The sequence below is a fragment of the Heptranchias perlo genome, chromosome 29, assembly GCF_035084215.1.
Source record: "Heptranchias perlo isolate sHepPer1 chromosome 29, sHepPer1.hap1, whole genome shotgun sequence".
In the NCBI taxonomy this organism is placed as follows: Eukaryota; Metazoa; Chordata; class Chondrichthyes; order Hexanchiformes; family Hexanchidae; genus Heptranchias; species Heptranchias perlo.
Window position 1 is genome coordinate 30,849,973 of NC_090353.1, and position 24,239 is coordinate 30,874,211.

Here is a 24,239-nt window from a genome sequence, read left to right on the forward strand (position 1 = left end):
CAGATATTGAGAAGAAAATAAGGCATTCATACTAATAAAAAAATATAAATCATGCTAATTATTAAAAATATAAATTGGATTTTCTAAACATTGCAACAGAAATTAAATTGCCTAGATCTTTTCAAAATTTGTAATGGCAGGATGAAATTTAATTTGCTTTAATCACTTCCGCAATACTTACTGTTTATCCAAGCATATTAGTTGGACATCTAAACAATCTGAATCCGTCTCAAATGTTTTACTGGGAGAAATGCCAGACTCCGACAGGATCTTTTTTTTAAAAAAAAGAAACAAAGTTACAACATGCTGCTACTCTAAGTGCATATGACACGATCTGGATACTCTTAAGCTGCATTTACACAATTACTTTAGCAAGTTAGTTCCAAGTGGAAACCACTTCCTCTTTTCTCTTACCAGTAAAGTCACCAGGATGCAAAGTGCAATGGTGGGCGTTACTTTTTCCCATAGTGTTTACTTGATTTGTGAAAAATGCCCAGCAGTACAATTATAGAATTCTGCTCTTCTATGTATTGTATCTGAAGAGAGCATTTGGTCAGTCACTTGCAGTAGTGGGAGCAGCGTGATATGATCTATTCAGAGGATTACATCAGAAGCAATTGGTAAATAAGCCTAGTGACAACACTGTTCTCTATCCAGAATAAGTAATATTTAATTTTCTTTACCGGCTGTGAAGTGTGTTGGGACATCTGAGGTCATGAAAGGCTGTATATAAATGCAAGTTCTTTCAAGTAATGTGGAACAATGTGGTGCAGTGGAATAGATACTAGCCTTTCAACTCTGGTATGTGTCAAGTTCAGCAAAGCTTTACAAGATTAAAGTCTCTGGTGTGATGGTTGTAAGGATCCTTCATGAAGTGAGCTTGGGCAATCTATCTAGTTCTTGGTGGGCATGGACCTGTAACAGAAAACTGACCCTAATTTAGTACTAATTTTCAAAGTCACTCAGACAGGGTGAAGGATGGTTGGTGTCAGTATTGGGAAAAGATGCCATATTGGTGCAGCAGAAGGCGCTCTTGCGAGATTAGGACTGAGGCACATTGTTGAGGCAGAGTAGATTGTGTTACTCTGCATCTGTGGGACTTCCTACAATCCTCAGGCTTTTATCACCTACTACTTCTTGACTTACCTGGCCTTTTCAACCTCGGTAGTGTTATAAGTAAAGGGTTATTCAGACTGTCCTAAAGTCTGCTCATAGAAACATAGGAATATAGGAACAGGACTAGGCCAATCAGCCCCTCGAGCCTGCTCTGCATTTGATAAGATCATGGCTGATCTGTGATCTAACTCCATATACCTGCCTTTGGCCCATATCCCTTAATACCTTTGGTTGCCAAAAAGCTAGCTATCTCAGATTTACATTTAGCAATTGAGCTAGCATCAATTACCATTTGCGGAAGAGAGTTCCAAACTTCTACCACCCTCTGTGCGTAGAAATGTTTTCTAATCTCACTCCTGAAAGGTCTGGCTCTAATTTTTAGACTGTGCCCCCTACTCCTGGAATCCCCAACCAGCGGAAAAAGTTTCTCTCTATCCGCCCTATCTGTTCCCCTTAATATCTTATAAACTTCGATCAGATCACCCCTTAACCTTCGAAACTCTAGAGAATACAACCCCAACTTGTGTAATCTCTCCTTGTAACTTAACCCTTGAAGTCCAGATATCATTCTAGTAAACCTACGCTGCACTCCCTCCACGGCCAATATGTCCTTCCGAAGGTGCGGTACCCAGAACTGCTCACAGTACTCCAGGTGCGGTCTAACCAGGGTTTTGTATAGCTGCAGCATAACTTCTGCCCCCTTGTACTCTGGTCCTCTAGATATAAAGGCCAGCATTCCATTAGCCTTCTTGATTATTTTCTGCACCTGTTCATGACACTTCAATGATCTATGTACCTGAACCCCGAAGTCCCTTTGGACATCCACTGTTATTAACTTTTTTCCATTTAGAAAGTAACCTGTTCTATCCTTTTTTGATCCAAAGTGGATGACTTCACATTTGCCTACATTGAATTCCATTTGCCACAGTTTTACCCATTCACCTAATCTATCAATATCCTTTTGCAATTTTATGTTTTCATCTACACTGCTTACATTGCCACCAATCTTTGTGTCATCAGCAAACTTAGATATGAGACTTTCTATGCCTTCATCTAAGTCGTTAATAAATATTGTGAATAACTGAGGCCCCAAGACAGATCCCTGCGGGACTCCACTAGTCACATCCTGCCAATGTGAGTACCTACCCATTATCCCTACTCTGTCGCCTTTCGCTCAGCCAACTTCCTAACCAAGTCCATACTTTTCCCCTCGATTCCATGGGTTTCTATCTTAGCTAACAGTCTCTTATCAAATGCCTTCTGGAAGTCCATATAAATAACATCCATTGACATTCCCCTGACCACTACTTTAGTCACCTCTTCAAAAAATTCAATCAGGTTTGTCAGGCACAACCTACCTTTCACAAATCCATGCTGGCTCTCTCTGATTAACTGAAAATTCGAGGTGTGCAGTCACCCTATCCTTAATTATAGACTCCCAGCATTTTCCCCACAACAGATGTTAGGCTAACTGGTCTATAATTCCCTAGTTTCCCTCCCTCTCCTTTCATAAAAAGCAGAGTGACATGTGCAATTTTCCAACCTCGGAGGGACAGTTCCTGAATCTAGAGAACTATGAAAGATTATAGTTAGGGCATCTGCAATGTGCTCACCTACTTCCTTTAAAACCCTGGGATGGAAACCATTTGGTCCTGGGGATTTGTCACTCTTTAGTGCTATTATTTTCTTCATTATTGTTGTTTTACTTATGTTAATTTTATTGAGTCCTTGTCCCTGATTCTATATTAGTTTTCTTGGGATTTCCGGCATGCTATCCTCTTTTTCTACTGTAAATACTGACGCAAAGTAATTGTTCAACATGTCCATCATTTCCCCATTGTCAATGACAATATCCCCACTTTCAGTTTTTAAGGGGCAAACACTGCTCCTGACCACCCTCTTTTTCCTAATATAACTATAACAGTTCTTCATATTGGTTTTGATATCCCTTGCAAGTTTCTTTTCATACTCTCTTTTTGTAACTCTTACTATCTGTTTTGTGACCCTTTGTTGATCTTTGTATCTTTCCCATTCGCCAGGATCTGTGCCATTTTTTGTCTTTTTGTATGCCCTTTCCTTATGTCTTATACTGTCCCTTACCTCTTTACTTGCCATAAAAAACAGCCATGGACAACTAGAGTTCTTGCCCCTCAGGGGTATAAACCGATTCTGTATCATGTTAAATGTTTCTTTAAACATTTCCCACTGATCATCAGTCGTTTTACCCATTAACAGATTTGCCCAGTTTACTGTGGACAGTCTCTATCTCATCCCTTTGAAGTCGGCCATACCAAAGTCTAGAATCTTAGCAGTCGACTCACTTTTTTCCCTTTCAAACACTACATTGAACTCGATCATGTTATGATCGCTATTGGATAGATGTTCACGTGCAGTTAAGCTGTTAACTAAATCTGGTTCATTACTCATTACTAAATCTAGTATGGCTCGCCCCCGTGTTGCCTCTAGGACAGACTGCTGTAGAAAACTATCCTGGACACACTCGAGAAATTCACTACCTTTCGACAGTTGCTAGTCTGCTTTTTCTAATCTATGTGAAGGTTAAAGTCCCCCATTAAGACCATTATGCCTTTCTTACATGCTTGTCTAATCTCTGCATTTATACAATCTAGCACTTCACAGCTGTTGCCAGGGGTCCTATACACAACTCCCACTATAGTCTTAGATCCTTTCCTATTTCTCAATTCAACCCATAAGGTTGGCTGCTTACCCCTCGTTATATTCTCCTTTATCATTGAAGTGATTTCATCTCTAATCACTAAGGCTACTCCTCCCCCTCTTCCATTTTCCCTCTCTCTCTCTCCTGTAGTCCTTATAACCTGGTATATTTAGTTCTCAATCCTGACCACCCTGCAGCCATGTCTCAGTAATAGCTATCATGTCATACCCTCCAATTTGAATTTGTACCTATAGTTCATTTAATTTATTCCTTATACTCCGTGCATTTGTATATAGAACTCTTAGTTGGGCCACACACCCTAGCCTAACCTTCAGCTTTGATGCTGGGTTAATCGCTTTACACCTTCTAGTTTTCACTTTATCTGTAGTGCCTAAAGTACACTTTCTTTCTGCTGCTCTACGCTTTTCCCTTTCACTTGTTCTTGAACAACTATTTGTATCATAAATTTCCCCTGGGTCCTCCCCTCTCTTGCTGCTCTCAACTTTACTCTCTTCTGACTCCCTGCTCAGGTTCCCATCCCCCTGCCACTCTAGTTGAAACCCTCCCCAACAGCAGTAGCAAACCACCCTGCAAGGATATTAGTCCCAGATCTGTTGAGGTGCAATCCGTCCGGCTTGTACAGGTCCCACCTTCCCCAGAAGCGGTCCCAATTCCTCAGGGAATCTAAATCTCTCCCTCCTGCACCAACCCTCCATTCATCTGATCTATTCTCCTATTCCTATACTCACTAGCACATGGCACTGGGAGTAATCCTGAGATTACTACCCTTGAGGTCCTGCTTTTTAACTTATTTCCTAACTCCTTATATTCTGCTTGCAGGACCTCATTCCTCTTTTTACCTATGTTGTTGGTACCGATATGGACCACGGCCTCTGGCTGTTCACCCTCCCCCTTCAGAATGTCCTGCAGCCGCTCAGTGACATCCATGACCCATGCTCATGTTATACTGCTATTAATTTCTCGTTATATTGTAGTAATAGTAACCTTTGGCCTTTGCCTGTTTAGCCAGTGATACATTAAACTGACTTTTGAGCCTGGGCTGACCTTAAAGCAATGGTTAGTTTAGTCACTTCAGTAAACCCAATTAGAAGAAATGTCACTGCATACTGATTCATATATTTCAGGAGAATTTTAATCATTTGATAACAAATGCAGGAAAAACAGTTCTGCAAAGAAAAACATCTGAGTAGACATCCTTCTTTTTAATTGGGATTTATGTAGAAGCAGGAGACAGATATGGAATGGTACTCAAAGACTGACATAATTAAAAGTTTCACTTGGTGGAATAGCAATTATATGCAACACAGTAAAACTATCAATAAGATAACAAAGTAGGAGAATTGTACTGGTCTACGAAACAAGAGCTTTTAATTAAGGAAAAATTAAAGTTATTGATAAGGGATAGAGTAATTAAATTCTCCTTACATGCAGTTATATTTTAACTTTCATATAATTATTTAATGCAGAATTGTGGATTGTCACTTGGAAGGAGTAAGAGAAATGTATAAAAATTGGGTGTTTGTAATAAGTATTTGGATTCATAAAGGCCGAGGACACTGAGCTCAGAACTATAACACATTTGAATCCCCAACCAACCATCATTAGGTCTGGTTGTAAGTATTATGTTTTAAGTGCACGTTTAAGTACGATTACGTATGCTGCATACTTAATAAATGTGATACCAGATATTCAATGTATAAGAACCATATTGATTTGAGTAAATTATAAATAAGAACCCCTTCTCTAAAAGTGACCTGCATTAAATATCTTGATCGTTTACTGTGGTTTCTCAATTTTAAAATATCCAACTAAAAATATCATACCAGCCATATCACACAGCAACTACTGATTCATCATTGGCATCATCAACTGAAGCCCATTTTCGCAAACATGAAAGAACCATGTAGCTATAACATCTTTCACAAGTGTAAAAATATAATTTACTACACAGCTCTGAATACTTTAATAATTCTGAAAAGTGTTCATTAAAACCGAAGTATATTCTATTAAACTAGCACACAATACAAAATAATATCCTTCAGTCATGCCATTTAAACTTCAAAAAAAGATTTAGAAGCAGCCTGTAACATGATACTCTGTAGTGTTCCCCCAACGTGACGAAATTAAGGCTTTGCTCCAGTGAGATGAACAAAACAAAGCGGCTTTGGGACGTACTCCCTTTTCATGATCGACATCTCTGGAATTTTGCACAAGATTGCCACCTGGGAAGCTATCAGTTAAAGCATGAAATACTGCAACAAGAAAGGCAAACAAGACACACGCAATTGCTCAGCCACCTCCTTTTATAACATTTAGGATTACACGACCGTTCAGGAGAAACACTTCTTTTCTATTAAACTTTTTTATTCTACTTTTTCTCCCCTCCATGAAGTGCTGAACACTTGAAGCCCTGGTTCCATGGGCTCCAGTACCCAAGTGGCCATTCGCCATATGTGAGTTTAGATAGCAAATGTTGAGAGGCTATTCAAATGTGGAGGGCATTACAGCCCAGCCTAACCCCGTTATCACAAAAGTCCACACACATGCATGTCCTTTATCAGTACCGCTCACTGAACAGCATTCAGGAACAAAAATCCTGATAAGTAACAATTTAATGGAACAAATGCTCTCTGTGCCCAAGTGAGCATGAGTTTGGCACTTGGAAATAAATCACACCAGTGTTTCAGCTGCTATTATTACAGGTCACAAAACAAAATTTTGGGAGTAAAAGTAGTCAATGAAGTAAAAAAAACATTAAAATGGACACAAAACTATATATAAAAGGGCTTTTTAAAAAAGGATAAATACTTACTAGTAGTAGTTTTTATTTTTGTTCAATACAACACATCACCATTAGAGGAACAATACCTGCCAAAAACAGTTTTATGTAACTTATATCAAAACTCAAGGCAGAAACCTACATTTAGGTAGGTGTTAAAAAGAAAAATAAATCTCAAAACAGAACTAATTAAAAAGAAAAAGCAAATAGGCAGCAGGTGCACTACAAGGTGAAATAAACATGACTTTTTTTTAAAGAACAAATGCTAAACAAAGGAAGAACATGTTAATGCCCTCAATGGCTAAAATGCAGTACCGCTAATATGCAACCACAGGCTAGGGATTAGCGCAGCTCTATAAAATAATTTGTTTGTTCTATGATCCGAAATCCTATTTACCAGTCTTGGTTCCTTTGCAATGGGTTTCTTTTGTTTGCCTCCAGAGGCTAAAGGGCAAGCAGTGATAAACAGCTACTAATAGTAACACTTGATTTTGTGCCTGCCATTTTACTTTGTTCACAGCTAGACTGAGTTCTCAGCCCCCTTACAGGCCAGAAACATAATATCCAAATGGCTGGCTTGTATAGGCCTCCTTTCTCCCACATGCAACCCAACATCACAGAAAAATCTACAGCAAGAATGGTGAAGTCGCTAACACAACTTTTTAGTAACTGCACATATGGAATTTATACATGTGCAATTGCTCTAAAGATGGATTTGCAATCTATGTTGCTAAACATATCCCACAGCATAAACAGAGTGAATGGTATCAAAGGAATGAGCACATATTGCATAATACAAGTTACACTGGCTCGTCCTGCCACTGGAATTTCAGTTCCATACTCTGCTTTACTTCACAAAACCTCTACATAGTAGGTATCTCCACAAACCCATGCTGCTAATTTGTGTATTACACATCAGAATGTGGTAATTCTGCAGTAATATGGAAAGTACAATGCTGGCTCCCAACTCACTTCTCTAAAAGGTGCTTTAATATTGGTGCTAGATTGCCTGGAGAACAGTGGTCAGAGGCCCACTATTTCCAAACACTGCTCTTTCCCTTAATACTATGCCGCCAGTAGGAAATAGGAGGCCCCTGGGAGCTAGGATCTGGATTCTAGAGACTTGGGATGCCACACTTAATAAAATGCCTCAAAAAGCTTGATGCTGAGGAAGTGCTTCTTCATGCCACAATGTCTTTGGAATGCGTCATTTATTCCGTTTACATAGTGAAAATAAAAGATCCAAGGTAAATTCTGGAGTCAAAGTCATTGTGTTCTAGATGGACACAATCTATACTAATTTCCTATAAAGCAATTTCCCCCGTCAACTATACAGCCAGGAGGAAACATCCGGTAAAGATCAGGCAACTTAAAACACACTATAGCAGATGTCAAATAACTGCTATGTGGGGAGGTGGAGAAGAAGGAGGAAGAAGGGAAAGAGATACCCAGAATGAATGATCTCCACTGGAAGGGGAAAAATAAAAAAAGTTTCCAATTAGCTACAAACATAGCAAGAAAAAAATAATGACAGGACTTAAACAAAGAAAATTCTTCAGTATAGGCAAAGTTCAGAAACCTATTTGGGTTCAAAACGCAGCTGCACCCGTCAGTTATATCAAGGGTTTCCCCAATGGTGCCATTTTATCTTCCTAGCTGCTTACTATTACAAGGCCTTTAAACTCTGGCCCATTTTGTAAAAAGAGAGTTAATTAAAAAGAACATTGCAAAGCAAAATTAGTGTTTGCATCAGCGGATTATTTGCTGTAAATATATTAAGTGCGAGGTTAACTAATTGCACATCAAATATGTTAAAGCAGAAATTATACATACTGCATCGCGGATCTTACCTTTGAAGTATTTGTTAACCTCCACAGCAAGAATGTAACTCCTTTAGCACCATAACAGTTAAAAATACAAAAAGAAAGTTTAAGGCAATGTCCTAAAAAAAACAGTAAGGATAAGAAGAAAAGCAGCAAATGCTAGAAACTGAAATTAAAAACTTTCTGATGAAAGGCTTCCATGAAACACTGGATGCTGGAGGACCTGCCATGTATTTCACATTAAAACTCACCCCAGCCAATTTTATTAATATTAATCTGCATGATTTGACTCCAAATGTCCTAATGCTGCTTTTTCCTTAAAAGCAAATCCCATCTAAAAAGGTAAACGGCACCAGTTCCCTCTATCAAACTGTGTATATGAACAGATCTTGAGTGCTCTGACTTAGGATTTACTCTCAGTCCTTTCCAAACCTCCAGGCCCACATAATTCAAATAGGACTTGAATCTGTCCACAAGCCACAGTTTGGTCATCATTTCTTGGGGGAAATAAAAGATTGGTCATCACATTACAGGAAAGATGTGATTGCACTAGAGAGGGTACAGAGGAGATTTACTAGGATGTTACCAAGGCTGGATAATTTTAGCCATGAGAAAAGATTGGATAGGCTGGGGTTGTTTTCTTTGGAACAAAGGAAGCTGAGGAGAGATTTAATTGAGGTATATAAAATTAGGAGGGGCCTAGATAGGGAGGACCTATTTCCCTTAGCAGAGGGGTCAGTGACCAGGAGGCATAGATTTAAAGTTATTTGTAGAAGGATTAGAAGGGAGTTGAGGAGAATTTTTTTTCACCCAGAGGGTAGTGGGGGTCTGGAACTGACTGCCTGAAAGCAGCGGTAGAAATCCCCAACTCATTTAAGAAGTATTTGGATGTGCACTTGAAGTGCTGTAACCTACAGGGCTACAGACCAAGTGCTAGAAAGTGGGATGAAGCTGGATAGCTCTTTTTTGGCTGGCACGGACATGATGGGCCAAATGGCTCCTTCTGTGCTATAACTTTCTATAATTTCCTCTACAAAATGGAGCTTAGGTAACCTAATTTGTAAGCTCAACGCAAGAAAGTTTGAAAGAAACCAGTCATCGTTTTGTTGGTCAAAAGTATGAAACTTGAAAGTTGCCTTGGGTGAGTATTTCCATTGGTCCTGCTGATTCTCCACAAAATGCTGCTGGGTAAGTGGATTTATATTCTAGACCATAAACAAGGACCTAGAAAAAAAACATTACCTAATTAAAAATCAATTTTGAGCTTATCATTCAAATGGACCACAAATACAGGAAAGGCCAGGCAGAGCTGGAATGCAAATCTCATGTAACTGTTTCTCAAGTTGGGATGACCAACCTAAGATATGTTCGGCCATGCAGGACACAAGCTCTAGTTCAATGAAACCCATGCATATGAAATAGAATGGGGGAACGGGTTTTAAAAAAAAAGAAAAAAGGGGTGAATTCCTGCAAAATGAAGTTTTGCCCATACTGCCACATCTTCATAATCCAAAATCTTTCAGCTATACCCAAGCTTAAAAATATAGAAGCAAATCCACTACTTGAGCGAAACCAACCACTTGGATCAACCCTAATGAAATAATAGCAAGAAAGCAAGGAAATCCACACCTTTCAGGAGCCTGCCCTGGACATAGCAACTTCAAAATATCATTCAACCAACACCACACAACAAATCTAAAACAGACATCAATGTAAGGGCCATATAGATAGTAATAAAGCCACATGATAAAATTCACTCTTTGCATTGGCACTAAAGTATACTATGTGCAGAATCAAAACAAAATAGTTGCACTAATACAGACCACTGCAAATACTGGGATCTAAGATATACAACATAACAATCATTCCCACATGTGCATAACACAAACAAAAACTAAATTTGGAAACCGTATGTCTCATTAATAGAGGTGGAAGTACTTACAGCTCTAATAGAGAAGTGTACTACAGAGTATTAAATAATGCTAAACGGTAAGATGTTCAAAGAAGGTGATGGCACCAGAGGAGTAGGGGGAAGAGGCCAAGGTTGGACTTGGCAATAAGAGCTATGCTATTGCCACAGCAGTTGGAGCAGGGCAAGAGACAGAACGTATAGCCAGATGGGGAGGCTTCAGCAAGAGGAAAGTAGTTGTCGTTCATGAACCAGGTTTCTCTCAGGACTAGGATGTTCACATGCAATAGGAGTATTGCTTAAAAGCTACTTCCTAATGCACAGGATATTAAGTCTTAAAGTAACAAGCCTACTGCAATTTAAGACAAACAAGGTGGCATCAAAGGAGTTAGTTTCAACTACATTCTTCAGCAGCAGTGCTACTCCTAACAACAGCATAAAACACAAAGGGGCTGCTGCTGGAGCAAACAAGAATAACTGAAATGCTCCTACCCAAAGTGGTGGCGTGACCATTGGCTTGCATGCACATGCTCTAGTTAAAACAGTCATAAGTAGAGACTTTAAAACAACAGTGGTACAGGCTTACACAATAGCTCAGTGAACTGATCTACTGACTGAACCATATAGATACCAGACCTGTGCTAAGTTAGCCCATCTCAGCTGAAGTGGTGGTAGGAGGAATCTTAGGAGGCCAAGGTGTCAACCTCGTCCCAGGTGGACCCCAAAAAATAGGGCCCCACAAATTTACCAGTGGGAACACAACCGGAGCAGATTGGGCATGTTCCACTGCTAAATTGGTATGCTTTGCTCCCATTTTACACCTGAAAAACTGGTGCAATGCATACCAATTTCTACCCATGGTTTCTATAACAACAGAAACAGTTCTGCAACATAATTACGATGAGAGGGACCAGAGTGGCAATCCCAGTAATCTACAATTCTTGCCTGTTGTGAAGTCTGCAATATCAAATTCAATAAATCACAAAACAAAGAACACTACATTCCAGGAAATGTGCAACAATGCAGAAGTTCCTTACCTAAAGTTGGATTATAAACATCCTGCTAGTTCAATTAGCGTTTACAACTGCACTTGCATCAACTTTGGATTGATTAGTTACCAGCAAAGTAACATGCAAGAATGTAGCCATGTGGGGAAACTTCAGGACATATGCAAGTATATAAAGGAAACAATTACCACAGCTAACATGAAAGAGGAAGAAAACAAATCAGAAAGTAACTAACACTAGGGGCTCGATTTTAGGGTCGGCTTTCCTGCGGGGGGGGCCCCGAAAATCCCGATATGCGGTCACGTGACCGGATCGCGCCGCGATCCCGACCACTTCCGGGTTCCCCGATGACGTGCGGGGCTGCGTGCATGGCCCCCGCTGGTGGGAATACCGCAGGCAATTAAAGCCAGCGGGGTTCCACTTGAGAGTACTTACCTTGCTTGTTGAGGTCAGTTAATGAGCTGAATCAGCTGTCAAAAGAGGAAGTGTGGGATTTCACCTGCATGGCAGAGTGTTTCCCACACTGGGGGAAACAGTCTCTCTCCAACCAGGCGTGTTGCAGCCAGCAGCTTGTGGCAGGTGCCAAGGTGCACCCCACGGGGGAGAGCCCTCACCCACGCAGGAGGCCACCGCGTCACATAGGGCAACCCCTGCCCCCCACCACCCCCCGCCAAGCCAGAGGACAGACCGACATGAAACTGCAGCCCCAGTCCGAGGAACCACCCACCTACCCTGCACAACCCCTCAGACCAACACCTGCCAGATGGGTGGTGCGTGGACACCCTCGGAGGACGAACAGCATGACCAGCCCCAGCAGCCTCGCAGTCCACGCCGTCCGCCGCAGAGACGTGGAGCCCCCCAACACGGTGTTGTTGCACGCCCACCTGCACAGCAGGAGGGAGGGCTACCGCAGAGAGAGACGCATCGCAGAGGGCACTACCCTCGCCACAGGGTCCACAGACCGAGGCGCAGCTCCCCGGACCTCTCCGAGCAGCAGTGCACACGGAGGAGCAGATTCGCTCGACATGTAGTCGTGGAGATCTGCAGGCTCTTTCATGCCGAGCTGCTCCTGGCTGGCCCCAGCACCAACTGCTTACCTGTCGCTGTCAAAGTCACCACTGCCCTCCACAACTTCTCCTCCGCATCCTTCCAGGGTGCAGCCGGCTACACCTCGGATGTCTCTCAGTCGTCTGCGCGGAAGAGCCCTGCAAATACACCTGCACCTACTCTGCAGTGACACGATGGGTGGCATCAGTGGTGGGTCCTCATAGTGATACCCAGGAGCGGGCATTATTGGACACAACAGACAGGATTCGCGGAGATATGGCAGTGGTGGTGCCAATATAATGTGTGCTGTTTGTTGCTCTGAAATTCAATATAGGTAACACCCATGGCAAACCCTCCGACACCCTTGTGCACCCCCTTCATGCTCACGAAACATTTGCCTTACGCTGCCTACTGCACATATGTGATGCATGCCCTGTGGCTGCAGCACAGGTGGTGGCAGGTTGAGTGAGGCTGGCCGTGAGGGAGATGCACGAGAGGGTGAGTATGGGATAGAGCCATGAGATTGTATGAGGATTGGGTCGCGTGTTAGTGGCAGGATGAGTACTGGCGAGGTGAGTAGGTGGAGGTAAGATGAGGATGGGGTTTGAGTGGGTATGAGGGGTGATGTGACAGAGTAGTGTTGGCGGTGCCGAAGGAGATGTGGGGTTGGGGCAGTGTTGTGGCAGATGGAGTGTAGGGGAAAGACTTCGTGTTCTCACTGTGGCTGACCTACTGAGGTCATTGCAGTGCCTCCTGCACTGTATGCAGGTGGGCGATATGTTGGTTGCGCAGGTGACCCCCTCTGCCACCTCGAGCCAGGCCTTCTTGGTGGCAGAGGCTGGCCGCTTCCTCCCGCCCGCCGGGTGCAAGATCTCGGTCTTCGCCCTCCTCCTCACCCCATCTGATGATACCTGGGGTGAGGCATCATTAAACTGGGAGCAGCCTTCCCCCTGGCCTGCTCCATGCTGTAATTTGTTCCATTGGTTGCAGCATCTGTCAGTGGAGGACTGCCCCTTTAAATAGAGCGCCTCCAGCTGACAGATCGTACTGCGCATGCGCAGCCCGCCCGACGCGCAGACCAGCAGCGTGGACCCCGGAGGAGCAGGTAATTGATTCCTATTAGTGTGTTGCCTGCTACGATCGCGCGGGCAACCCACTAATTTCACCGAGCGTGTTGACCACGCTCCCGAAACCCAACCCGCCGGAAACCCGCAGGCCTGGTAAAATCGAGCCCTAGGAGCTGATCAGAGGAATGGGTCATGCCCTCCCATCCGACCCCCAAACTGGGGTGTGGGGTGGAAAAAGAAAAACACAAAAAGTTCAAGTTTAAAAAAGGACTCAGATCATATTAGTTAAATTAATATTACAAGTTCATCATCTTCGTTAATGGGCAACGGCATTTTGATAAAAGCTTGTCGCACTCAACAATCATGTAGACTAAAAGCAAACAGAATTAAATCTAGTTTAGTCAACTCCTACAATAGAAAGGAGGAGGATAAGTGGAGGAAAAATGGAGAAAAGGACCAAATAAATATAACTGTTTTGTTCATTTAATTTTAATCTTAAACCTTTCAGTTTTCTCATTTGCCTTCAGAGCACAAAAAACATGGGGCAGCATTTTAGCACCCGCTATCGGATGCATTCCTGGCAGGGGGCCCCGAAAATCGTGAAATCCCGGAGCGAGACCGGAGCCCGCCTCGAACCGGCGCACTTCCGGGTTCCCCGCTGATGCGCCGGCGTGCGCGCGCAGCCCCCGCTGGTGGGAATCCCGCAGGCAATTAAAGCCAGCAGGATGCCACTTGAAGGTATTTATTTGGCTTGTTCAGGTCATTAACTGACCTGATTAAGGGATTATGTGAGGAGGGGTGGGATTTTAGAGCAAACTGGGACTGTTTCCCACACTGGGGGAAACACTCCCAGTTCAAATGGACCTGTTGCAGCCATCAGCCTGTGGCAGCTGCAAAGGTCCATTTGACGGGGGGGGGGCGGGGGGGGGGGGGGGGGGAGAGGAAAGAGACCCTCACTCATTGCAAGAGGCCACTCTGTCACTTGGGACAAAGTTTGGCCTCCACCACCCTCCTCCTGACAATCAAAGTCACCAACTTGCACACTTACCCCGGTGTCCAGGCACATGTACCTACCTTGCGGACCCCCTCAGATGTACATCTTCCGGATGGGGGCCGCCGTAGCTGCAGTCATGACCTCCTCGGACGGCGAACAGCATCACCAGCCTCGCCATCCACGCCTGACACGTGGAGCTCCACAACAGAGTGCTGTGACACATCCACCTGCACAGCAGGAGGGAGGGCTACCGCAGAGAGAGATGCGTCGCAGAGGGCACTACCCTCGCCACAGGGTCCACAGACCGAGGCTCAGCTTCCTCTTTGAGCAGCAGTGCACACGGAGGCTCAGAGTCACTCGACATGTAGTCGTGGACATCTGCAGCCTCCCTCATGCCAAGCTGCTCCTGGCTGGCCCGAGCACCATCTTCTTACCTGTCGCTATCAAAGTCACCACTGCCCTCAACAACCTCTCCTCCGCATCCTTCCAGGGTGCAACCGGGGACATCGCCGACGTCTCTCAGCCGTCTGCACAAGAGCCCTGCAAATACACCTACACCCACTCTGCAGTGACACAATGGGTGGCATCAATAGTGGGTCTTCATAGTGATCCTCAGGAAAGGGCATTATTGCACAGACCAGACAAGATTCGCGAAGACATGGCAGTAGTGGTGCCAATATAATATGTGATGTGAGTTGGTCAGAAATTCAATATAAGTAACAGCCATGACAAACCCTCAAACGCCCTTGTGCATCCCCTTCATGCTCACGACACGTTTGCCTTACGCTGCCTACTGCACATATGTGATGCATGCCCTGTGGCTGCAGCACAGGTAGTGGCAGGTTGAGTGAGGCTGGCCGTGAAAGAGATGCAAGAGAGGGTGAGTACGAGATAGAGCCATGAGATTGTATGAGGATTGGGTTGAGTGGTAGTGGCGGGATGAGTACTGGCGAGGTGAGTAGGTGCAGGTACGATGAGGATGAGGTTTGAGTGGGTATGAGGGGTGATGTGACAGAGTAGTGTTGGCAGTGCAGAAGGAGATGTGGGTTGGGGGCGGTGATGTGGCAGACGGAGTGTAGGGGAAAGAGTAAGTGTACTCACTTTGGCTGACCTACTGAGGTCATTGGAGCGCCTCCTGCACTGTATGCAGGTGGGCGATATGTTGGTGCTGCTGGTGACCTCCTCTGCCACCTCGAGCCAGGCCTTCCTGGTGGCAGAAGCAGGCCGTTTCCTCCCGCCCGCCAGGAGGAAGATCTCTGTCCTCCCCCTCCTCCTCACCCCATGTATTGATACCTGGAGTGAGGCATCATTAAACCTGAGAGCAGCCTTCCCCCTGGGCTGCTCCATGCTGTGATTTTTTCTGTTTGTTGCAGCATCTGTCAGTGGAGGACTGCCCCTTTAAATAGAGCTCCTCCAGCTGACAGATCTTACTGCGCATGCGCAGTCCGTCCGACGCGCAGATCAGCAGTGGGGAACCCGGAAGACAAGGTAAGTGGATCCAATTATGCTACAATCGTGCGGGGAGCTGACTAATTTCACCGGGCGCGTTACCCACGTGCCCAATAGCCCCCCCGCCGAGAACCCGCAGTCCTGCTAACATCAGGCCCATGATGTCTATTTCAATCAATATCTTCTATTTTTCAAGATTTTGGCCTCCATTCATATATGCAGATGGTCATTTTTTTTTAATTTAAAAAAGGATTCGTTGCTAAGGTTCACTTTATGTTTTCCACATCTGCCCATGCTAATCTATGAAATAGATTTTAGTGGTAGGGGTTAACAGTATCAAACCATGTGCCATACCTTGAATTAGCAGTCTGCCTTTTGTACAAGAATGGAATTGTGCTCATAACTAAAGCAATCACAGAAAACGTGAGATAGATGTTGGAGAATACATTGAGGTTCTTATGGACAAGGAGTGATTGGAACGATGTGGGCGTTGGTAAGAGAAGGAAAACACCATGCCAAACTGAAGCAGACAAGGATATGAATGGCTGCTGGGAAATGAAAAGACACCTAACTGTATTTATCTAACTCCTTTAATTCAGCAAAAGTTCCAATGGTCTTCACTGTTGGGCATCAGACTCAAGCAAGGGAGAGGGATGGGAAGGCTCAAGTAGAAGAGGCTGGTTTTAGAGGGAGAGATTTAGCAGAGATGGAGTGTTTTGTGGAGGGAGATCTAGAACATGGAACATGGCTGAAGGCCATGCAATCAATGTGCAGCAGGAAAAATACACAACCAAAATTGGAGCAGTGGATGGTGTAAGCAGCAATACAGAGTTAAAGGAGATTGCAAATGTAGGAAGGGGCAAGATCGCAGGAGTCTGAAGACAAAGTTGAGGATTTCAAAATCTATCCGGCAAGGTGGGGAGCCAATGGAGATTAGCCAGGATTGGGTGATAGATGAGTGAGATTTAGTGCAGGCAATAGGCAGGCAGTGGAGTACTGGATAAGTTGGAGCTTATGTAAGGTGGAATTCAGGAAGTTAATGAGGAGGGCACTGTAAAAGTAGAGTCTAAAAAGATGACAAGATGCATGGACGAGGATTACAGCTGGACTGAGGTCAGACGCAGCAAGGCAATAGTGGAATTAGACAATCCTGGTGAGTAACTGGATATGGGTTTTCAAGCTCAGCTCAGGGTCAAGCAGGACAGTGAGAATACACAACATCAGGGTGAGCTTCAGCAGGCATCCATAAAGGGCAATGGGATCAGGAGTTAGGGTGCAGAGTTCCTGGCAGGGCTAAACAGGATAGCTTTGGTCTTGCTAATGTTGAGTGGCAAGAAATTCTGCCTCATCACAACTTGATGTGAAGCAGTCCAGCAATAGTTCTGGAATTAAAATAGCGACAGTCATTGAAAAAAGTGAAAAAAAACTTGGGAGACAGATTAAATCAATGAATAAAAGGATACAAACACTAACAATAAGTGGAAGCTCACTTAGAACCAGGTTCAATATGATTCAATACAATAGGAAAGCAGCTCAAGTTTTGCATACCCAAATAATGAATCAGCACTTCCCAAGTATAAATTTTTACACTAAAAATTAAATCCCAAGTGCAAGCAAAGCCTCCTATTAGTGTAATCTAGAGTTACAAAATCTGCACTGTATGGTTACTAGGGCAGAGTGACATTGGGAGTTACGAAATTGTCCCAGAGTTCCTCATTTTCAAGGTGCTAGGCTATCAAAAACCAGTTTGTCCTTTTAGCATCTCATTAACCATGTAAACTACATAGCAAATGCAGTGAAGTATTTCCATTTTAAACAGCATAACATCTACAATGTCTCATCCATTATCAAAGCTACTTAATTGATATTTTGAAGTTTCATCAGGCATGAGGAAGTTTCAAGACTACCTCTCCCCTAATGGATATTATTTAAAACTGTTTTATTAAGCTCTGCACAAACTGTATTACACGATCAACAAACAGCAGGGCAGTCTTCTTTCTTCCCTCTTACAATCTAAAAGGTTTTGAAAGCCCAAACAGGCATCATACAGTCACAACTTTCATCTGTATTCCTATTATTTTCAACCTTGAAGTGTCCGGAACTATGAGCCTTAAACCTTCAACGTGGTTTCTCAAAATTATTTACATTAAAATATTGATTTAGCACAAAACGATCTTGTTGAAAATGCATAAAAAGGGAGAGTCCCATACAAGGCTCTGGACTCTTAGCAAAGACTACCTAGTTTTGGGTTTCCTTGTTATTTACAAGTTTTTCCTGAGTACAGATAGCTGAGACCATCAGGCGAGAGTAAAAATTAGGCAATTACACACAAACGTCTATATAAATCAGTAAATCAGATTTAGAAAATGGGTTTAATGTGACACTGACCCAAAGAATATTGTTTAAGATGAGGCCAATATTCAGTATAAAAATTAACACAGGCATAAAATGGAGGTGATTAGCAGCTTGATGACGCGATACCTGATAAAGCAAATTTACCCAAAATTATGGGAGAAAAAGACACATGAACAAGCCAACTTACTCTTGCAGGCCACAGCCGACCTTGCCATCTGCAAAAGATGAACTCATCCAAGTCAGTCATTGCTTATACCTTTTCGGAATGGTTTGCATGTCCAGATAGTCAAAGGTTTCTTCTACTATATGCTGTAAAACCAAAAGTAGAACTTTTAATTTGATGGTTCTTAAGTAGCATGAAGCAATTAAAATTTTGGTTTAAAGCCATTTAAAGAAGTGTATATGTATTTATACTTAAAAATAAAATGCTATAAATCTGGAAGTACAGGCACAAAGAATAATATCAAAGCTGCCAATACTGGTGCAAAATTATTTTGAGGCATTTATGGTAAACCTCAATTTGTAAACTCAGTGAAATTTGACAATAAAAAAAAATCTTAATTTACACCATTCCTTTCTAGAATTAGCAATCCACATTACATTAGAATGGATACTTAAAATCTCTTTATATAATAGCTATGGCTGCCAGAGCAGTACAATTTCATTTTCAGCCATTTGGGAGGTATGGCATCTTACTAGGTTTCACACTGTCATTACTCTCCTCTATTCAAATTATGGTTTGAAACTATAAACACATGAAAATAAAAAGAACCCACAAAAATAACCAAGTCTTAAGCAAACAGATTAAAAATTCACAAATATCATAAATTACACTGTTAACAGAGCATCCAGACCCACTAACTTCTTCAGAAACTACAAAACAAGCAGTACACTCAGAATACAAGAGAAATATTTAAATTTCCCACTAAAAACAAAATCATTCTACAAAAAAAATCTGTAGCATAATGACTGATTTGAAGAAGTTCAAAATATGTACAAGAATAATAGAAATTGCTGAAACAAAAAGGCAGGAAATCAAATGCTGCAGACAGAATGTCATGAAATTACAAACACATAAGTAAAAACAATCTTGCCCTTACTTCTCAATCTGCCAATGACCCTTTGCTTACAAAATCCTTACTTATGGAAAAAGTAGTTGATGAAGGGTATAGTTAAGTGCAGGAACAAAGTAGTAGTTGGAGATTTGATGGAGAATAGAGCCACTTCTGCAATCATAAATATGGTCTCAAATGGTGTGTTGCATCCCAAGGTGACATGGGACATACAATCATACAATATCCCATTAAAGAAAAGCAATGCAATCTCATATCCAAAAAGTCAAATCAAAACAAACTGCAATACAGAACATGATCACAATAGTGACATTGTTGAAAACAATTCATCGAGCATTTCTTTTGAAACATAGTAAAATTAGAGAATATTGCAGATGAAATTGGCAAATACTGTATTTATTCCACAAATGAAGGAGATATATACCTCCAGAGCAATAAATGAGGTATTATAGGTTGACAAGTCATATGGTAAAGTTAGAAATTATTTCACTATATAATGGAACTTTTGGTATAGCATGTAATTTTATTTGGGAGGCAAAAGATTTCTTGAACATATTCAGATAGGTGGTCATCCTGTCGGTGAAGATTGGAAGCAGGTGAGAAGATAGAATTCAATGCAGGGGTCCCGAGGGAAGTACCTACGTAAAGAAGTTTTCCAATACTGAATACTAATCTAAGCAGAATAACTTGGGGCAGGGCAGCCACGGGGAAGACCACAACTTATGGAAAAAGTAGTTGATGAAGGGTATAGTTAAGTGCAGGAACAAAGTGGTAGTTGGAGATTTGATGGAGAATAGAGCCACTTCTGCAATCATAAATATGATCTCAAATGGTGTGTTGCATCCCAAGGTGACATGGGACATACAATCATACAGCATAGAAGGAGGCCATTTGGATTATCATCTCTGCGCCAGTTCTTTGAAAGAGCTATCCAATTAGTTTCACTCCCCTGCTCTTTCCCCAGACCCCTGCAAATTTCTCCTTTTCAAGTATATATCTAATTTCCCTTTTGAAAGTTACTATTGAATCTGCTTCCACCACCCTTTCAGGTAGCGGATTCCAGATTATAACAACTCACCGCATAAAAAAAAAATCTAATTTCCCACCCTGAATTTTTTGCCAATTATCTTATATCTGTGTACTCTGGTTACCGAACCGCCTGCCAGTGGAAACAGTTTCTCAATATCTGCTTTATCAAAACTCCTCATAATAGTTTAAGATTAACCAGAAGTCATGGTTCAGGTGCTGCAGAGTTCAAGGAATCGGGAGATAGATTAAGGACTGATAAGGGTACAAGTCTGAAACATCATAACCTGGCTTTTCCTTTTGCAAATTCTGACCGAATTGCTTGTGTGTCCAGCATTTTCTACTTTTATTTCACATTTTTATTTCTTTTCCGTCCAGAAGATAACATTTATTTTAGTTTGCTAATATTCACCTTTTTTGCTGTTCTCCAAGGCTGGCATATTGTTCCACAGATGTTCATCATCCTGTACCTCACCAAAGTGGCAAGTTCATTCATAAGACAAGACAGTGATAGCTAATGGGCTATTCAACTGTGCAGAGCATCACAGCTGAACCCATTTCCTTTCAATGACTGTACATGTGCATCTTTCAGCAGCAATTACTGCAGAAAATAAAATTATCCAACTCAATAGTGATCATTAGTGGCCAGATAGATAAAAGCATTATGTTTATTTTTACAGTCCACAATAATTGGAATATGAAAAAGACCTCAAAGTGAAAAGACATCACAAATTCAGCAAAGGTACAAGTCCATGTTGAAAATTAGCTCTAAATCACTTCAAACTCAGGCAGGCTCGGATTGGACTTATTGAAAAGTGCGCCTAAAATCTTGGGGTCCAAAGCTCTTAAGCCAATTAGTTCTCATTAATAAGGTAGCATGCGATGTCAGGCACATGATCAATAGGACATCAATTAGTTAGTTCTAACTAAACAAATGGCAGATGATAGGTGGGTCTGTCCACAGATTGTATATACGCACTCCACTGTAACCCAGACAGAATGAAACTGCAAGCATTGGCGTATGCCTGCCTACGCCCATGATGTAATGTGTGCATTAGTTAAGGACCAGGTTGAGCTTAGCTGCAACGTCGACAGTTGAAATGCCTGCTAACTCTCTTGCTAGATTCATACACGAAGAATGGTACCTTACCCTAGTGAAAGGGCATCTGTAGAACCAGACACCAGCAAAAGAGTGGAAAAAAGACAAAAACACAGTAAAAATCTTGGTAGGAACTTCAACTGGAAGAAAATTCTCGTTTGCTAAACGCTCAGTTGTCTGAATTTTAGAACAATCAGACTGCACAGCTGCTAGCCCATCTGAGTGGATGTGGCATTGCTGCGGCGGGGGAGGGGGGGAGGGCTTCAAAATGGGAACCCACATTTAAAAATCGACAAATAAATCTTACAAAAACAGATTGACACACCTGCAACTTTCTTGGAAGCAGTTCTTACATATTCTGCATTACTACGTATGATTAAGAGTTTCCTTAGCCCTTGCCATTAACTTACAGCATTAAGAATTACTTGCAGGTGATTGGTGGATCCAACCAGACAACAGCACTGTAGCCACTACAGAACAAACCTACATGCCATGCAATATGCCTGCCTATACCCGCAATCCAGTGAAACCATTCAGGTATAAAATTCAGTGTTGTAAAGTATCTTTACAGGTACAAAACCAACACACACACACACACACCACAACTTTCTTGTCCTTCCATTTCATACCACTATCCTATTAGTATTTACTAGAGTAAAATGCTCAGGAACTAGAAAATCAGTATTGGTATCCAGATAGTGACTAGAGTACTCAAGCTTCTGTCCTTACGAAGAGAGACAATGAATGCTACAACAACAAATTGCATTTATATAGTGTCTTTAAGGCAGAAAAATGCCCCCAAGATAAATCAAATAAGCATAGTCAGACAAAAATGGACATCAAGCCAAAGGAGGAAATATTAGGAGGGGTGACTAAAAGCTTGGTCAAAGGAAGAACGAACTTGCATTCATATAGCTCCTTTCACAACCTCAGAACATCCCAAAGTGCTTTACAGCAAATGAAATACTTTTGAAGTGTAGTCACTGTTGTAATACGGGGAAACGCAGCAACCAATTTGCGCACAGCAAGGTCCCACAAACAGCAATGTGATAACGACCAGATAATCTGTTTTAGTGATGTTGGGTGAGGGATAAATACTGGCTAGGATCTCCCCTGTTCTTCTTCAAGTAGTGTCTTGGGATTTTTACATCCACCTGAGGGGGCTTCGGTTTAATATCTTATCTGAAAGACAGTGCAGCATTCCCTCAATACCGCACTAAAGTTTCAGCCTGACTTATGTGCTCAAGTTTCTGGATGGGACTTCAACCCACAATCTTCTGACTCAGAGGGTGAGAGGGATGTGGATTGGTTCAAGACGGAAATTCCAAAGGATAGGACCCAGACAGCTGAAGGCTTGGTCGCCAATGGTGGGCGGGCAAAGGGAGGGTATATGAAATGGATCCCATCAGAGAAAAGACGATCACCTTCCAAATCATACAGCACATGCTCTGACTTTTCCACACAATGTTACATGAATACCAGTTCTACACACGTGAAAGTCAGGATCTAAAAAAAAACAAAAATAAATAGTCAACACCTGGTGTCTAATCTCCCAATGAGGCTACCTGAACCACATTTTTAAGATTAAATGCTAAGATGTGGCATTTTCTCACTTACCCTCAATTTCCACCCACCAACTGCTCACAGCTTTCAATGGAACCACTGGGAGCCGAGGAAAAGCAAAACCCATCTCTATTTGTCATTATTGTTCTGCAAAACTCTACCTCACCACCATCTCTCTCAACCCCTACACTGCCTGTGTACTCAGATTGCTTGTCCAACATCCAGTCCTGGATGAACCGCAATTTCCTTCAATTAAACATTGGGAAGACCGAAGCCACTGTCTGTGGCCCCCGCCACAAACTCCCTTCCGCTAGCCACCATTTCCATCCCCCTCCCTGGCCACTGCCTCAGGATGAACCAGACTACTCGCTGCCTCTGTATCCTATTCGCCCATCTCTGCTCCTGCCTCCGCTTATCTGCTGATGAAACCCTCAACCACGCTTTTGTTACCTCCAGACTCGACTACTCTAATGCTCTCTTGGCCAGCCTCCCATCTTTCACGCTGCATTAGCATGAGCTCTTCCAAACTTCTGCTGCCCGTATCCTAACCTGCACCAAGTTCCGCTCACCCATTAACACTGTGCTCAGTGATCCACATTGGCTCCCAGTCCACCAATCTTCGATTTTAAAATTCTCATCCTCATGTTCAAATCCCTCCATGGCATCGCCCCTCCCCATTTCTGTAACCACCTCCAACCTTCCAAGAACTCTGCATTCCTCCAACTCTGGCCTTTTGTGCATCCTCCACTCACTTCGCCCCACCATTGGTAGCCATACCTTTAGGCCCTAAGCTCTGGAATTCCCTCCCTAAACCTCTCTGCCTCCACCTCTCAGACCCTCCTTAAAACCTCCTCTAGCCAAGCATTTAGTCACACACCCGAATATGTTCTTCTTTGGCTCAGTGTCAATTTTTGTCTAACTACACTGTGGAATCATAGAATGGTTACAACACAGAAGGAGGCCATTCGGCCCGTCGAGCCTGTGCTGGCTCTCAGCGAGAGCAATCCAGCTGGTTCCATTCCCCGCTCTGCAATTTTTTTGCTTCAAGTACTTACCCAACTCCCTTTTGAAAGCCACAGTTAAATCTGCCTCCACCACCTCCTCAGGCAGTGCATTCCAGATCATAACCACTTGCTGCGTAAAAAAAGATCATCCTCATGAAGCCTGTGGTTCTTTTGCCAATCACCTTAATTCTGTGTTCTCTGGTTCTTGACCATTCCACCAATGAGAACAG

At 42.7% G+C, this 24,239-nt stretch overlaps 1 protein-coding gene across 6 annotated transcripts in view; it reads right to left on the reverse strand.

Annotated features, from left to right (window-relative positions):
* Window positions 1–24,239, reverse strand: part of LOC137299570 (PWWP domain-containing DNA repair factor 3A-like) — a 53,657-nt gene that overhangs the window by 27,459 nt on the left and 1,959 nt on the right. For 3 of the 6 annotated variants that reach the window (XM_067968414.1, XM_067968412.1, XM_067968409.1), the window contains exons 1-3: window positions 18,432–18,547; window positions 8,444–8,484; window positions 182–270 (exon numbers count right to left, since the gene is read on the reverse strand). In XM_067968414.1, coding sequence (XP_067824515.1) covers window positions 182–270; window positions 8,444–8,484; window positions 18,432–18,459 — 158 coding nt within the window. In that variant the 5' untranslated portion in view covers window positions 18,460–18,547. Of the gene's footprint in view, window positions 1–181; window positions 271–8,443; window positions 8,485–18,431; window positions 18,554–24,239 lie in introns of those variants that run through there. The other 3 variants (XM_067968411.1, XM_067968413.1, XM_067968410.1) reach the window with 1 other exon arrangement.